General features: G+C 43.1%; 1 protein-coding gene across 3 annotated transcripts in view; it reads left to right on the top strand.

The window, feature by feature from the left end:
- Nucleotides 1-17,832, top strand: part of LOC141105649 (alpha-2-macroglobulin-like protein 1) — a 583,128-nt gene that overhangs the window by 102,912 nt on the left and 462,384 nt on the right. For all 3 annotated transcript variants that reach the window (XM_073595625.1, XM_073595627.1, XM_073595626.1), the window contains exon 14: nucleotides 12,231-12,376. In XM_073595625.1, the coding sequence (XP_073451726.1) occupies nucleotides 12,231-12,376 (146 nt within the window). The remainder of the gene's footprint in view (nucleotides 1-12,230; nucleotides 12,377-17,832) is intronic.

Below are 17,832 nucleotides of genomic sequence, written 5' to 3'. Positions count from 1 at the left end.
TGCTCCTGTTTATTCCTACATTGAAGTTTAGTAAACACAGTTTGCTGTGCTTCAGTTATACAGTCAGGTCCATAAATATTGGGACATTGACATATTTCTAATCTTTTTGGCTCTATACACCACCACAATAGATTTGAAAGGAAACACACAAGATGTGCTTTAACTGCAGACTGTCAGCTTTAATTTGAGGGTATTTACATCCAAATCAGGTGAATGGTGTAGGAATTACAACAGTTTGTATATGTGCCTCCCACTTTTTAAGGGACCAAAAGTAATGGGACAATTGGCTGCTCAGCTGTTCCATGGCCAGGTGTGTGTTATTCCTTCATTATCCCATTTACAAGGAGCAGATAAAAGGTCCAGAGTTCATTTCAAGTGTGCTATTTGCATTTGGAATCTGCTGCTGTCAACTCTCAATATGAGATCCAAAGAGCTGTCACTATCAGTGAAGCAAGCCATCATTGGGCTGAATAAACAAAACAAACCCATCAGAGAGATAGCAAAAACATTAGGTGTGGCCAAATCAACTGTTTGGAACATCCTTAAAAAGAAAGAACGCACTGGTGAGCTCAGCAACACCAAAAGACCTGGAAGACCACGGAAAACAACTGTGGTGGATGACCGAAGAATTCTTTCCCTGGTGAAGAAAACACCCTTCACTACAGTTGGCCAGATCAAGAACACTCTCCAGGAGGTAGGTGTATGTGTGTCAAAGTCAACAATCAAGAGAAGACTTCACCAGAGTGAATACAGAGGGTTCACCACAAGATGTAAACCATTGGTGAGCCTTAAAAACAGGAAGGCCAGATTAGAGTTTGGCAAACAACATCTAAAAAAGCCTTCACAGTTCTGGAACAACATCCTATGGACAGATGAGACCAAGATCAACTTGCACCAGAGTGATGGGAAGAGAAGAGTATGGAGAAGGAAAGGAACTGCTCATGATCCAAAGCATACCACCTCATCACTGAAGCATGGTGGTGGTAGTGTCATGGCATGGGCATGTATGGCTGCCAATGGAACTGGTTCTCTTGTATTTATTGATGATGTGACTTCTGACAAAAGCAGCAGGATGAAATCTGAAGTGTTTCGGGCAATATTATCTGCTCATATTCCGCTAAATGCTTCAGAACTCATTGGACAGCGCTTCACAGTGCAGATGGACAATACCCAAAGCATACTGCGAAAGCAATCAGAGTTTTTTAATGGAAAGAAGTGGAATGTTATGCAATGGCCAAGTTAATCACCTGACCTGAATCCAATTGAACATGCATTTCAATGCAGAATACAAAACTGAAGGGAAGATGCCCCAAGAACAAGCAGGAACTCAAGACATTTGCAGTAGAGGCCTGCAGAGCATCACCAGGGATGAAACCCAGCGTCTGGTGTCTATGCGTTCCAGACTTCAGGCTGTAATTGACTGCAAAGGATTTGCAACCAAGCATTAAAAAGTGAAAGTTTGATGGATGATTGTTAATCTGTCCCATTACTTTTGGTCTCTTAAAAAGTGGGAGGCACATATACAAACTGTTGTAATTCCTACACTGTTCACCTGATTTGGATGTAAATACCCTCAAATTAAAGCTGACAGTCTGCAGTTAAAGCACATCTTGTTCATTTCATTTCAAATCCATTGTGGTGGTATATAGAGCCAAAAAGATTAGAATTGTGTCGATGTCCCAATATTTATGGACCTGACTGTACTTGAACACAGTTAGTGAGTGGTACCGATCACTGATTGTAATCAATTAGAAAAAGAAAGGGCCATAAAATGACATATTTACTGGCCTCTTCCATCCTGAAGATCCCCACAGCAGCCTGAAATGTCACAGCCCCGCCAATGATCACCACCCCCTGTCCACATGAAGTGGGGGAAGTGGGGGCAGGGTCTCCAATGTACCTGGGGCCTCTGGGCAGTGCCTAGGGGTGCCCATGCCAAAATATAGCCCTGGTTACGACTATCCACAACTTGAAATTACATCAGTGCAATATCACATGTAACAGTCCAAAACATTTGGTATTAGAAAGACAAAGATGTCTCTTCCATGTCTTGGAACACTGAGTGATTGATTCACACTTGGTGGTGGTGCGCTGTGGTACTACTCCACTGATCCCACATGGCTTTCCCCAAGGTACAATCCTGCAGTGAGGAAAAACATTTCACCTCCTTACACTGCCGACACCCTCAAAACCACCCAGGGGTGACTCCTCCCAAGTCGTAAAGCAGCATTAAACCCACAGCAAAAAAATGTGATAGATTTCAGCTTACCAATTATTAGCTGTATTAGTGATGTATTTGTTTTCCTGAGATGCATTAGTGTTCTTTTTTTTTTAGGCTGTTTTCCTTTGGTGATCAGTTCAGTAACATACTTCCTGTAGTAGAGTGCCCCCAACACCTTTGGACAGTAGTATTGTCAGACGTGCACTTCCAAAAAATGTGTTCTTTTTCATTTCATTCGTTTTTTTTCTTTTCTGGGGTCATTCGTTATGATCACAATTTGTAAACTCGTAAATTTGAAAATCCAAAAATAAAAAAAAAAATCAGAAAATTCGAAAGAGTAACTAACTAACTAATAATAACTAACTATCAAATTAAAGGTATTTGAATTCCCTTTCAAATTTGGCTGTTAGTGAACGTAATGAATACAAATTTATCCAAAATTACGAACTATCCGAAATAACGAATGCCGCATCTAAACAAATGGAATGAAATAAATTAATAATAAATAATAATAAAACATTTTTATTATTATTATTGTTATTTATTATTATTTATTTATTTGTTACGCTCCATTCATTTAGATACGGCCATTATTTCTGATAATTCGTAACTTTGGATAAACGCATATTCATTATGTTCACTAACAGCCAAATTTGAAAGGAAATTCCAATACCTAAAATTTAATAGCTAATAATAGTTAAGTTATTATTAGTTATTTCAGATTTTCGAATTTTTGGGTTTTTGTATTTTTGTATTTTTGCATTTATGAATTTATCAATTTTTGAATATTAGAATTTATGAATATTCTGAAAAATTTGTTAAACGGGTTTTCGTTAATTTGGATATTTCTGAATTAACAAATTTGTAGAAATTCGTTAAAAAATGAATTCTGAAAGAAACAAATTGTGCATGTCTATTGTCAGTCAGATGGGTGGGAGACTAGCAGATTTAAATACACTAAAAAAAACGTAAAGTGATTTTAAAGGTTTGTTTTTTTTTGTTTGTTTTTTTTTTTAAATAACAAACATGTTATACTTACATGCTCTGTGCAAGGGTTTTGCACACAGCTGCCCCAATCCTCATTTTTTGGGGTGCCCCTTCGGCACTCCTGGCTCTTCCTCTTCATCGGGTGCGCCCATGGAGACCTGCATTCCCTGGGGGTGCCCATGCGGGCGCGCTCCTGAGTCCTTCTGCTGTGTTCATTGACACAGACAGCAGGACTCAGCCCCGCCCCCCGTCTCCCATGTCACTGTATTCGATTGACAGCAGCGGGAGCCAATGGCTATCAATCTATCCAATAAGGACCCGAGACAGCGGCTGGTGTGCTGGGCTTGTGCTCGTCGCTGGAATGATCGGGTTCAGGTAATTAAAAGGGGGGCTCTGGGGGGCAGCTGCAGCACAAACCCACAGTAGTTTGCTAGCAGACAATATGTGTGTTAATTAGCACAGTTAACAATGGGTGAAAGACCCTCCAGACTAGTAGACAACAGGAGACCCAGAGCTTTCCAGATCTCATTAACCAGCGTTCCTTTCACATACATCTGTCTACTGAGTAGGGATGGGCTTTATGTTCGGGTCAAAAATGAGTTAGACTTGAACATTGGCTGTTCGCCAGTTCTCCGAACAGTGAGCAATTTGGGGTGTTCGCGGCAAATTTGAAAGCCGCAAAACACCCATTAAAAGTCTATGGGAGAAATCAAAAGTGCTAATTTTAAAGGCTTATATTCATGGTATTGTCATAAAAAGTGTTTGTGGAACTGGGTCCTGCCCCAGGGGACATGGATCAATGCAAAAAGAACTTTTAAAAACAGCCATTTTTTCGGGAGCAGTGATTTTAATAATGCTTAAAGTGAAACAATAAAAGTGTAATATTCCTTTAAATTTCGTACCTGGGGGTGTCTATAGTATGCCTGTAAAGGGGCGCATGTTTCCCGTGTTTAGAACAGTCTGACAGCAAAATGACATTTCAAAGGAAAAAAAGTCATCTAAAACTACTTGCGGCTATTAATGATATGTCGGTCCGACAATACACATAAAAGTTCATTGATAAAAACGGTATGGGATTTTCCCACAGGGGAACCTGTACCAAAATGTAAAAAAAAATGTGTGGGGGTCCCCCTAAATTCCATACCAGGCCCTTCAGGTCTAGTATGGATATTAAGGGGAACCCCGCGCCAAAATTTAAGAACAAAATGGCATGGGGGTCCCCCTAAATTCCATACCAGGCCCTTCAGGTCTGGTATGGATATTAAGGTGAACCCCCGTGCCAAAATTTTTTAAAAAATGGCGCGGGGGTCCCCCTCAAAATCCATACTGGACCCTCCATACCAGAGTTTTTTAATGGAAAGAAGTGGAATGTTATGCAATGGCTAAGTCAATCACCTGACCTGAATCCAACTGAGCATGCATTTCACTTGCAGAATACAAAACTGAAGGGAAAATGCCCCAAGAACAAGCAGGAACTGAAGACAGTTGTAGTAGAGGCCTGGCAGAGCATCACCAGGGATGAAACTTAGCGTCTGGTGATGTCTATGCGTTCCAGACTTCAGGCTGTAATTGACTGAAAAGGATTTGCAACCAAGCATTAAAAAGTGGAAGTTTGATAGATGATTGTTAATCTGTCCCATTACTTTTGGTCCCTTAAAAAGTGGGAGGCACATATACAAATTGTTGTAATTCCTATACTGTTCACCTGATTTGGATGTAAATACCCTCAAATTAAAGCCGAAAGTCTGCAGTTAAGGCACATCTTGTTCGTTTCATTTCAAATCCATTGTGGTGGTGTATAGAGCCAAAAAGATTAGAATTGTGTTGATGTCCCAATATTTGTGGACCTGACTGTAATTGAACACAGTTAGTGAGTGGTACCGATCACTGATTGTAATCAATTAGAAAAGGAAGGGGCCATAAAATGACATATTTACTGGCCTCTTCCATCCTGAAGATCCCCACAGCAGCCTGAAATGTCACAGCCCCGCCAATGATCACCACCTTCTGTCCACATGCAGTGGGGGAAGTGGGGGCGGGGTCTCCCATGTACCTGGGGCCTCTGGGCAGTGCCTAGGGGTGCCCATGCCAAAATATAGCCGTGGTTACGACTATCCACAACTTGAAATCACATCAGTGCAATATCACATGTAACAGTCCAAAACATTTGGTATTAGAAAGACAAAGATGTCTCTTCCATGTCTTGGAACACTGAGTGATCGATTCACACTTGGTGGTGGTGCGCTGTGGTACTACTCCACTGATCCCACATGGCTTTCCCCAAGGTACAATCCTGCAGTGAGGAAAAACATTTCACCTCCTTACACTGCCGACACCCTCAAAACCACCCAGGGGTGACTCCTCCCAAGTCGTAAAGAAGCATTAAACCCACAGCAAAAAAATGTGATAGATTTCAGCTTACCAATTATTAGCTGTATTAGTGATGTATTTGTTTTCCTGAGATGCATTAGTGTTCTTTTTTTTTAGGCTGTTTTCCTTTGGTGATCAGTTCAGTAACTTACTTCCTGTAGTAGAGTGCCCCCAACACCTTTGGGCGGTAGTATTGTCAGACGTGCACTTCCAAAAAATGTGTTCTTTTTCGTTTCATTCGTTTTTTTTTCTTTTTCTTTTTTGGGGTCATTCGTTATGATCACAATTTGTAAACTCGTAAATTTGAAAATTTGAAAATCCAAAAATAAGAAAAAAAAATCAGAAAATTCGAAAGAGTAACTAACTAACTAATAATAACTATTAAATTAAAGGTAAACAAATATTAAATAAATTGTAGCGCTAAGCACACATACACTGTAAATAAATAGAAATACTAAGTGCATGTAAACGTAATGTCCCAAAGTAATATGTAATCCAAAAGGACGATAGTCCACAGTGAAAGTGAATAATCCGTGTGTCAATTCTGTCTGCTTCCCAACTGTCAGCTTGTATGTCATCAACTTTAGCGAATAGATGGAATACGCTTACCAGAAAGGTTGGATTCTACTGCCATGAGCATAGAATCAATGGAGCTTGATGCCACCCAGGGCAAAGTGATGAAGTGTTGGCGGCAAGGGTAGAGCCTCAGCAAGGCTGGGACGTCCCCTCTTTATCCACAGAAGCAGAGCAAAAATGGATTCCGAAAACAAAGTGGTTTCTCAGTTCCCCAGGGTATGTGGAAAGAAAAAGGAATGCTTCCACATAGTGTAACTCAGGGTATTTTATTACATTATGAGTGTGGTGTGGAAAAAATGATACTACGGTTGTGTGAGGCAGGCAGTACTACTACCAAGTACGATCCATTCAAGTGAACTGGGCTGTGCCACAACTGCTCTACGTACGCTGGAATGATCGGGTTCAGGTAAGAAAAAGGCTGGCTCTGGGGGGCAGCTGCATCACAAACCCACAGTAGTTTGCTAGCAGACAATAGGTGTGTTAATTAGCACAATTAACAATGGGTGAAAGACCCTCCAGACTAGTAGACAACAGGAGACCCAGAGCTTTCCAGATCTCATTAACCAGCGTTCCTTTCACATACATTTGTCTACTGAGTAGGGATGGGCTTTATGTTCGGGTCGAACATGAGTTCAACTCGAACATTGGCTGTTTGCCAGTTCACCGAACAGCGAACAATTTGGGGTGTTCGCGGCAAATTTGAAAGCCGCGAAAAACCCTTTAAAAGTCTATGGGAGAAATCAAAGGTGCTAATTTTAAAGGCTTATATTCATGGTATTGTCATAAAAAGTGTTTGGGGACCTGAGTCCTGCCCCAGGGGACATGTATCAATGCAAAAAGAAGTTTTAAAAACGGCCATTTTTTCGGGAGCAGTGATTTTAATAATGCTTAAAGTGAAATAATAAAAGTGTAATATTCCTTTAAATTTCGTACCTGGGGGTGTCTATAGTATGCCTGTAAAGGGGCGCATGTTTCCCGTGTTTAGAACAGTCTGACAGCAAAATGACATTTCAAAGGAAAAAAAGTCATTTAAAACTACTCGCGGCTATTAATGAATTGTCGGTTTGACAATACACATAAAAGTTCATTGATAAAAATGGTATGGGATTTCCCCACAGGGGAACCCCGAACCAAAATTTTAAAAAAAATGCGCGGGGGTCCCCCTAAATTCCATACCAGGCCCTTCAGGTTTGGTATAGATATTAAGGGGAACCCCGCGCCAAAATGAAAAAAAAAATGGCATGGGGGTCCCCCTAAATTCCATACCAGGCACTTCAGGTCTGGTATGGATATTAAGGGGAACCACGCGTCAAAATTTTTTTTAAAAATGGCGTGGGGGTCCCCCTCAAAATCCCTTCAAGACCCTTATCCGAGCACACAACCTGGCAGGCCGCAGGAAAAGAGGGGGGGACGAGAGAGCGGCCCACCCCTTCTGAACCATACCAGGCCACATGCCCTCAACATTGGGAGGGTGCTTTGAGGTAGCCCCCCCAAAGCACCTTGTCCCCATGTTGTCCCCAAGGCCTCATCCTCACAACCCTTGCCCAGTTGTTGTGGGGGTCTGCGGGCGGGGGGCTTATCAGAATTCGGAAGCCCCCTTTAACAAGGGGACCCCCAGATCCCGGCCTTCGTTTCTTCTGACATTTCTTATATAATGGAGGGTGGGGTCACCCGGTGACTCCGTCCCCCTCTGACGCACAGGGAACTTCCCTGTGGCTTTCCCCGTGTTGTCAAAGGGGGGCGGGGTATCCCAGGTCCCCAAACACTTTTTATGACAATAACTTGCATATAAGCCTTTAAAAGGAGCACTTTTGATTAATCATGTTCGTGTCCCATAGACTTTAACGGTGTTCGCATGTTCGAACAAATTTTTTGCCTGTTCGCAAGTTCTGCTGCGAACCGAACCGGGGGGTGTTCGGCTCATCCCTATAACTGAGTCCCAAGCTGGCGGAGACCATCATGGCCTCCTTAATAATGTCCTTTTGCATTACATAACAGAACATCTTCCGTAATGCTTGTAGCTCCCTCAAATGCCAGGGCCCATAGTCGGTAGGCAAGAGGCTAGCGTTCAGTCCCCTCCAAGAGTTTCTGTCCTGGGTAGGGATGAGCCGAACACCCCCCTGTTCGGTTCGCACCAGAACATGCGAACAGGAAAAAAGTTCGTTCGAACAAGCGAATACCGTTAAAGTCTATGGGACACGAACATGAATAATCAAAAGTGCTAATTTTAAAGGCTAATATGCAAGTTATTGTCATAAAAAGTGTTTGGAGACCTGGGTCCTGCCCCAGGGGACATGGATCAATGCAAAAAAAAGTTTTAAAAAACGGCCGTTTTTTCAGGAGCAGTGATTTTAATAATGCTTAAAGTCAAACAATAAAAGTGTAATATCCCTTTAAATTTCGTACCTGGGGGGTGTCTATAGTATGCCTGTAAAGGGGCGCATGTTTCCTGTGTTTAGAACAGTCTGACAGCAAAATGACATTTTGAAGGAAAAAACTCATTTAAAACTACCCGCGGCTATTGCATTGCCGACAATACACATAGAAGTTCATTGATAAAAACGGCATGGGAATTCCCCAAAGGGGAACCCCGAACCAAAATTAAAAAAAAAAAAATTACGTGGGAGTCCCCCTAAATTCCATACCAGGCCCTTCAGGTCTGGTATGGATATTAAGGGGAACCCCGGCCAAAATTAAAAAAAAAAAATGACGTGGGGTTCCCCCTAAATTCCATACCAGACCCTTCAGGTCTGGTATGGATTTTAAGGGGAACCCCGCGCCAAAAAAAAAAAAAAAACGGCGTGGGGTCCCCCCACAAATCCATACCAGACCCTTATCCGAGCACGCAACCTAGCAGGCCGCAGGAAAAGAGGGGGGGACAAGAGTGCGGCCCCCCCTCCTGAACCATACCAGGCCACATGCCCTCAACATTGGGAGGGTGCTTTGGGGTAGCCCCCCAAAACACCTTGTCCCCATGTTGATGAGGACAAGGGCCTCATCCCCACAACTCTGGCCGGTGGTTGTGGGGGTCTGCGGGCGGGGGGCTTATCGGAATCTGGAAGCCCCCTTTAACAAGGGGACCCCCAGATCCCGGCCCCCCCCTGTGTGAAATGGTAAGGGTTTGTACCCCTATCATTTCACTAAAAAACTGTCAAAAATGTTAAAAATGACAAGAGACAGTTTTTGACAATTCCTTTATTTAAATACTTCTTCTTTCTTCTATCTTCCTTCATCTTCTGGTTCTTCTGGTTCTTCTGGCTCTTCTGGTTCTTCCTCCGGCGTTCTCGTCCAGCATCTCCTCCGCGGCGTCTTCTATCTTCTTCTCCTCGGGCCGCTCCGCACCCATGGCATGGGGGGGAGGCTCCCGCTCTTCTCTTCATCTTCTTCATCTTCTTCTCTTCTTCTTTTCTGCTCTTCTTCTCTTCTTCTCTTCTTCATTTTCTTCTCCGGGCCGCTCCGCACCCATGCTGGCATGGAGGGAGGCTCCCGCTGTGTGACGGCGCTCCTCGTCTGACAGTTCTTAAATAACGGGGGGCGGGGCCACCCGGTGACCCCGCCCCCCTCTGACGCACGGGACATGACGGGACTTCCCTGTGGCATTCCCCGTGACGTCACAGGGAAGTCCCATCAAGTCGCCGTGCGTCAGAGGGGGGCGGGGTCACCGGGTGGCCCCGCCCCCTTTATTTAAGAACTGTCAGACGAGGAGACGCCGTCACACAGCAGGAGCCTCCCTCCATGCCAGCATGGGTGCGGAGAGGCCCGGAGAAGAAAATGAAGAAGAGAAGAAAAGAAGAAGAGAAGAAGATGAAGAACAAGAGAAGAGCGGGAGCCTCCTCCCATGCCATGGGTGCGGAGCGGCCCGAGGAGAAGAAGATAGAAGACGCCGCGGAGGAGATGCTGGACGAGAACGCCGGAGGAAGAACCAGAAGAGCCAGAAGAACCAGAAGATGAAGGAAGATAGAAGAAAGAAGAAGTATTTAAATAAAGGAATTGTCAAAAACTGTCTCTTGTCATTTTTAACATTTTTGACAGTTTTTTAGTGAAATGGTAGGGGTACTTTTGTACCCATTTACCATTTCACACAGGGGGGGGGCCGGGATCTGGGGGTCCCCTTGTTAAAGGGGGCTTCCAGATTCCGATAAGCCCCCCGCCTGCAGACCCCCACAACCACCGGCCAGGGTTGTGGGGATGAGGCCCTTGTCCTCATCAACATGGGGACAAGGTGTTTTGGGGGGCTACCCCAAAGCACCCCCCCAATGTTGAGGGCATGTGGCCTGGTATGGTTCAGGAGGGGGAGCCGCACTCTCGCCCCCCCTCTTTTCCTGCGGCCTTCCAGGTTGCGTGCTCGGATAAGGGTCTGGTATGGATTTTTGGGGGGACCCCACGCCGTTTTTTTTTTTTTGGCACGGGGTTCCCCTTAAAATCCATACCAGACCTGAAGGGTCTGGTATGGAATTCAGGGGGAACCCCACGTCATTTTTTTTTTAAATTTTGGCCGGGGTTCCCCTTAATATCTATATCAGACCTGAAAGGCCTGGTATGGAATTTAGGGGGACTCCCACATCATTTTTTTTTTAAATTTTGGTTCGGGGTTCCCCTTTGGGGAATTCCCATGCCGTTTTTATCAATGAACTTCTATGTGTATTGTCGGCAATGCAATAGCCGCGGGTAGTTTTAAATGAGTTTTTTCCTTCAAAATGTCATTTTGCTGTCAGACTGTTCTAAACACAGGAAACATGCGCCCCTTTACAGGCATACTATAGACACCCCCCAGGTACGAAATTTAAAGGGATATTACACTTTTATTGTTTGACTTTAAGCATTATTAAAATCACTGCTCCTGAAAAAACGGCCGTTTTTAAAACTTTTTTTTGCATTGATCCATGTCCCCTGGGGCAGGACCCGGGTCCCCAAACACTTTTTATGACAATAACTTGCATATAAGCCTTTAAAATTAGCACTTTTGATTTCTCCCATAGACTTTTAAAGGGTGTTCCGCGGCATTCGAATTTGCCGCGAACACCCCAAATTGTTCGCTGTTCGGCGAACTTGCGAACAGCCAATGTTCGAGTCGAACATGAGTTCGACTCGAACTCAAAGCTCATCCCTAGTCCTGGGTGAGTCTATAACAGTTACCCACCCAGCATGCCTTCGGTCGGTGAGGTCACAAGGTGGTGGACACTGTGATTGATGATGGATCTACACCAGGGGACTTTTTTTTTAATTTCTGTTTTTTAAATAAAGGACTTGTCAAAAACTGTCTACTGTCTATCTTTACACTACACTTATTTTTTTGGTGAATGAGTATGGTACTATGAGTAGGGGTACAATGTGCCCCATACTCATTAAAAGGGGGGGAGCCAGGATCTGGGGGCCTCCTTGTTAAAGGGGGCTTACAGATTCCGTGCAGACCCCCGCAACCACTGGCCAGGGTTGTGGGAAAGGGGGCCTTGTCCCAAAGCACCCCCCCAATGTTGAGGATATGTGGCCTGGTATGGTTCAGGAGTGGGACAGGGGCTCGTTCATCCCTCTTTTTCCTGACCTGCTGGGCTACATGCTCGGATATGGGTCTGGTATGGATTTTTGGGGGGGACCCCATGCCATTTTTTTTAATTTTGGTGTGGGGATACCCCTTAAAATCCATACCATTGTGGGAGACCTCACACCATTTTTTTTTTCTTAAATTTTCATTGCCTGCATTTTTTTTTTGCATTCAGCTGTCAGCTAATGACTCATTGGTTGTTAAGGATATGATGGCCGCCTGCTCCTTAACAACCATGACAATTACTGTTTGTTAAGCTGCCCGCGTCCTAACAACCAGCTATTTACAGCCTGTGTTAAGGATGCTGGCTACTGTCGGTGGTAAATTACCACAGGCTTTCACTACTAAAATACTGCATAACTTCATAAAATAACTCACGTATTTTAGTAGCTTTTTTTTAGTGAATGGCAAAACACTTTTTGAAAAACTCTGTGTGGCATCTTACCACATATTCAGATGCTGTGAGATACCACTATGTGAATGGAGCCCACAATTTTTTACCAAACATTAACTTTATAAATATTTCTCTCATAGACTTACATGGTGAAACTGCTGTCAAGCTTTCTCTTACACCCGGAACATCATCATTGCTACATGTATTTGTTTACATCTTACTACCAAATGGAGAACTTGTTTGGGATTCAACAGTATTCAAAAAACAGAGGTGTTTCAAAAATAAAGTGAGTCAACGGGTCTTTCTCTCTCTCTCAGTTAAAGTGATAATAAAAGATTACTTTTTTTGTCTTACTTACCTGGAAATTCAGAAATTCGGAAATTTGAAAATCCGAAAATAAGAAAGAAAATCCGAAAATTCCAAAGAACGAAAATTCGAAATTATAAATAACTAACTAATAATAACTAACTATGAAATTATAGATATTTCAAATTTGGCTGTTAGTGGACTTGACGAATATGAATTTATCCGAAGTTACGAATTATCCAAAATAATGAACGCCGCATCAAAACAAATGGAACGGAACAAATTAATAATAAATAATTACTTTTTAAATACTCACCTGGTCTGTCCTAAAAATCCTGAGGGGTTATGCTGTGCCTATGAGACTAGGTTTGTTTTTTAACAAATAATAATAGTGCGCTGTCTAAAGAATATATAAAAACTAGGGGGCACTGCTGCAAACACCTGTAAATCTGATCATAAACAGAAAAAAGGGTAAATAAATGAATAAATGGTGGTATTTGCGCTGTGAAAAATTAGAGAGGGTGTACAGTGGGAGCAAAAGTAATAATAATACATGTGTATAAAAAGTATATATCCAACAAATATATCAAACATATAACTGCATAAATAACGTGATTTGTCACTTATCACTTTGTATTTTTATACGGACTTTAACACAGACTTTTCTATTGGATCATTTAGTTCGTTCTGTCACGTTTTTTTCACCAGGAATTTATCACGTTATTTATGCAGTTATATGTTTGATATATTTGCTGGATATATACTTTTTATACACATGTTTTTTTATTAATTTTGCTCCCACAGTACACCCTCTCTAAATTTGCACAGTGCAAATACCACCATTTATTCATCAATAAATAATAATAGTTACATAGTTACATAGTAGGTGAGGTTGAAAAAAGACACAAGTCCATCAATTCCAACCTATGTGTGTGATTATGTGTCAGTATTACATTGTATATCCCTGTATGTTGCGGTCATTCAGGTGATTATCTAATAGTTTATTGAAGCTATCAATGCTCCCCGCTGAGACCACCGCCTGTGGAAGGGAATTCCACATCCTTGCCGCTCTTACAGTAAAGAACCCTCTACGTAGTTTAAGGTTAAACCTCTTTTCTTCTAATTGTAATGAGTGGCCACGAGTCTTATTAAACTCTCTTCTGCGAAAAAGTTTTATCCCTATTGTGGGGTCACCAGTACAGTATTTGTAAATTGAAATCATATCCCCTCTCAAGTGTCTCTTCTCTAGAGAGAATAAGTTCAGTGCTTGTAACCTTTTCTCATAACTAAGATCCTCCAGACCCTATATTAGCTTTGTTGCCCTTCTTTGTACTCGCTCCACTTCCAGTACATCCTTCCTGAGGACTGGTGCCCAGAACTGGACAGCATACTCCAGGTGCGGCTGGACCAGAGCCTTGTAGAGTGGGAGAATTATCGTTTTATCTCTTGCGTTGATCCCCCTTTTAATGCATGCCAATATTCTGTTTGCTTTATTAGCAGCAGCTTGGCATTGCATGCCATTGCTGAGCCTATCATCTACTAGGACCCACAGGTCCTTTTCCATCCTAGATTCCCCCAGAGGTTCTCCCCCCAGTGTATAGATTGCATTCATATTTTTGCCACCCAAATGCATTATTTTACATTTTTCTACATTGAACCTCATTTGCCATGTAGTCGCCTACCCCATTAATTTGTTCAGGTCTTTTTGCAAGGTTTCCACATCCTGCGGAGAAGTTATTGCCCTGCTTAGCTTAGTATCGTCTGCAAATACAGAGATTGAACTGTTTATCCCATCCTCCAGGTCGTTTATAAACAAATTAAATAGGATTGGTCCCAGCACAGAATCCTGGGGAACCCCACTACCCACTCCTGACCATTCTGAGTACTCCCCATTTATCACCACCCTCTGAACTCGCCCTTGTAGCCAGTTTTCAATCCATGTACTCACCCTATGGTCTATGCCAACGGACCTTATTTTGTACAGTAAACGTTTATGGGGAACTGTGTCAAATGCTTTTGCAAAATCCAGATATACCACGTCTACGGGCCTTCCTAGATGGCAACTCACCTCCTCATATAAGGTTAATATATTGGTTTGGCAAGAACGATTCTTCATGAATCCATGCTGATTACTGCTAACGATATTGTTCTTATTACTAAAATCTTGTATATAGTCCCTTACCATCCCTTCCAAGACTTTACTTACTATAGATGTTAGGCTAACTGGTCTGTAATTCCCAGGGATGTATTTTGGGTCCTTTTTAAATATTGGTGCTACATTGGCTTTTCTCCAATCAGCTGGTACCATTCCAGGCAGTAGACTGTCTGTAAAAATTAGGAACAACGGTCTGGCAATCACTTGACTGAGTTCCCTAAGTACCCTCGGATGCAAGCCATCTGGTCCCAGTGATTTATTAATGTTAAGTTTCTCAAGTCTAATTTTAATTCTGTCCTCTGTTAACCATGGAGGTGCTTCCTGTGTCATGAGGATAAAACTGCAGTTTTGGTTACTGAAGCCCCCCGATTCACTCGTAAAGACTGAGGAGAAGAATAAATTCAATACCTTCGCCATCTCCCCATCCTTTGTAACCAGATGTCCTTCCTCATTCTTTATGGGGCCAATATGGTCTGTCCTCCCTTTTTTACTGTTTACATACTTAAAGAATTTCTTTGGATCTTTTTTGCTCTCCTCCGCTATGTCTTTCGTGTTCTATCTTAGCCGTCCTAATTACACCCTTACATTTCTTGTTGCATTCTTTATAAAGTCTGAATGCTGAGGATGATCCCTCAACCTTGTATTTTTTGAAGGCCTTCTCCTTTGCTTTTATATGCATTTTTACATTGAAGTTAAGCCATCCAGGATTTTTGTTCGCTCTTTTAAATTTATTACCCAATGGGATACATTGGCTAATGCCCTTATTTAATATGCTCTTAAAGCAAACCCATCTCTTCTCCGTATTCTTTGTTCCTAATATTTTATCCCAATTTATGCCTTTTAGCAAGGTTTGTAGTTTAGGGAAGTTGGCTCTTTTGAAATTCAGTGTCTTTGTGTTCCCTTCATGTTTCCTATTTGTGTGATTTATACTGAAACTAATTGACCTGTGATCGCTGTTACCTAAATTGCCCTGTATTTCCACATCCGTGATCAGGTCTGTATTGTGGGTAATCAGTAGATCCAGTAATGTTTTATTTCTAGTTGGTGCGTCTACCATCTGACCCATAAAATTGTCCTGCAAGACATTAAGGAACTGGCGAGCCTTAAATGAATGCGCAGGTCCCTCCGCCCAGTCTATGTCTGGATAATTAAAATCCCCCATTGTGATAACACTTCCCATCCTTGCTGCTAATCCAATTTGTGATAGGAGATCCATCTCCACTTCCTCCCTCAGGTTAGGGGGCCTATAGCATACTCCCAGTATTATTTTCCCCTTAGCTTCATCCCCTTGTAGCTCTACCCATAAGGATTCCACCTCCTCTCTAGCTCCCTCAGTGATGTCATCTCTCACATTCGCTTGTACATTATTCTTGATATATAGGCATACCCCTCCCCCTTTTATACCCTCTCTATCCTTGCGGTATAGGGTATACCCTTGAATGTTTGCCAGCCAATCATGAGAGCTGTTGAACCAGGTCTCTGAAATTCACACAAAATCCAAATCCTCCTTGTACAACAGTATCTCTAGTTCACCCATCTTGTCCGCCATGCTCCTGGCATTGGTGAACATGCCACATAGTTTAGACCGGTCGCATATTGTCCTCGTATTGGGTGTTTCGAGATTGCAACTAGAACTTGCTACTATACTCACCTTGTGTTTTTGTGCTTTGGTTAACCTACCACTAATGCCCCCAATACTACCCTCTGGAATATCTTCCGCGCTGGCTATCTCTGTCTCTGGACCCTCCCCCCCATCGCCTAGTTTAAAAACCCCTCTAACTTTTTGGCCATCTTCATTCCCAGCAGATCTGCACCCTCCTCATTTAGGTGCAGTCCGTCCCTTCTATAGTACCGGTTACCGACTGAGAAGTCGGCCCAGTCCTCCAGGAATCCAAACCCCTCCTTGCTACACCAGCTCTTCAGCCACTTGTTTACTTCCCTAATCTCCCTCTGCCTTTCTGGTGTGGCTCGATGTACCTGTAGTATTCCTGAGAATACTACCTTGGAGGTCCTTTTCCTCAATTTAGCTCCTAAGTCCCTAAAATCGTTCTTTAGGACACTCCATCTGCCTCTGACTTTGTCACTGGTGTCAACGTGCACCATGACAGCTGGGTCTTCCCCAGCCCCTCCCAGTAATCTGTCCACAAGATCCGAGCGCCCAGTAAACAACATACTGTTCGGTGCTTCAGGTCTTGGTTACAGATTGCCCTCTCTGTCCCTCTAAGAATTGAGTCCCCTACCACCAGAATCTGTCTTTCCTTTCCCTTTGCTGCCCCCCCACTCTCACTGGAGGAGTTCTTACCCTGGCAACTAGGAGAGTCCCTCAGCTCCAGCAGTGCTGGTCCCTGACTGGTTTCACCAATGTCACTCAATGGAGCGTACTTATTGGTATGCTCCAGTCCTGGATCGGCCTCCCTGGCACTTCCCCCTCTACCCCTCCTGACTGTCACCCATCTACTCTTTGCTTGTGCCGGCACCTCTTTGTCTTCATCCGCCTCTGTGCTGGCCCCTGCCGACACCTGCCGTGTACATTCCTGGCTCTCCTTTAGTATGGAGGGACTTCTCAGTGCTGACAGTTGCTTCCCCAGATTCAGAACCTGGGCTTCCAGGGAAACAATGTGCTTACATTTTGCACAGCAGTATTCACCCTCGATCGGATGATCAAGGAACGCATACATGCAGCAAGATGTACAAAGAGTCACCTCTCCACACCCGCCGGGCATCGTACCTATTAAATTTATGTATCCTTAGATGCAGACAAGCAAAGAAAGTGTTTTCACCGCTCAGGCTGACACTGACCCAGGTGTAAGTAGAAGTTTCAGAGCAGAAGAGCTCCAGGTGCTGGCTGAATGCTAGGCAAAGCAGGCTTGAATGGAGGAGAAGATTCGGATGCCGCACACCGGATGTAGTCAAAAAATTTTCACTTTATTGAAAAAATGGGATCATCAAAATAACAAGACTGTCATGCAGAAAGTACAGATAACCTGACGCGTTTCGCACTCAGGACTGAGTGCTTACTCATAGCTCAAAGCTATGAGCTATGAGTAAGCACTCAGTCCTGAGTGCGAAACGCGTCAGTTATCTGTACTTTCTGCATGACAGTCTTGTTATTTTGATGATCCCATTTTTTCAATAAAGTGAAAATTTTTTGACTACATCCGGTGTGCGGCATCCGAATCTTCTCCTCCATTCAAACCTATTAAATTTAGTGAGGATTTGGGGATTTTACCCTGTCCAAATTACCTAACAGCTAGCTTCCTGGCACTAATATTCAAGACAAT

The sequence above is a fragment of the Aquarana catesbeiana genome, linkage group LG08 (genome assembly GCF_042186555.1).
Source record: "Aquarana catesbeiana isolate 2022-GZ linkage group LG08, ASM4218655v1, whole genome shotgun sequence".
NCBI classification, from domain to species: Eukaryota; Metazoa; Chordata; class Amphibia; order Anura; family Ranidae; genus Aquarana; species Aquarana catesbeiana.
Note: the sequence above shows the minus strand (reverse complement) of the source record. Positions and strands in the feature narration are given on the sequence as shown.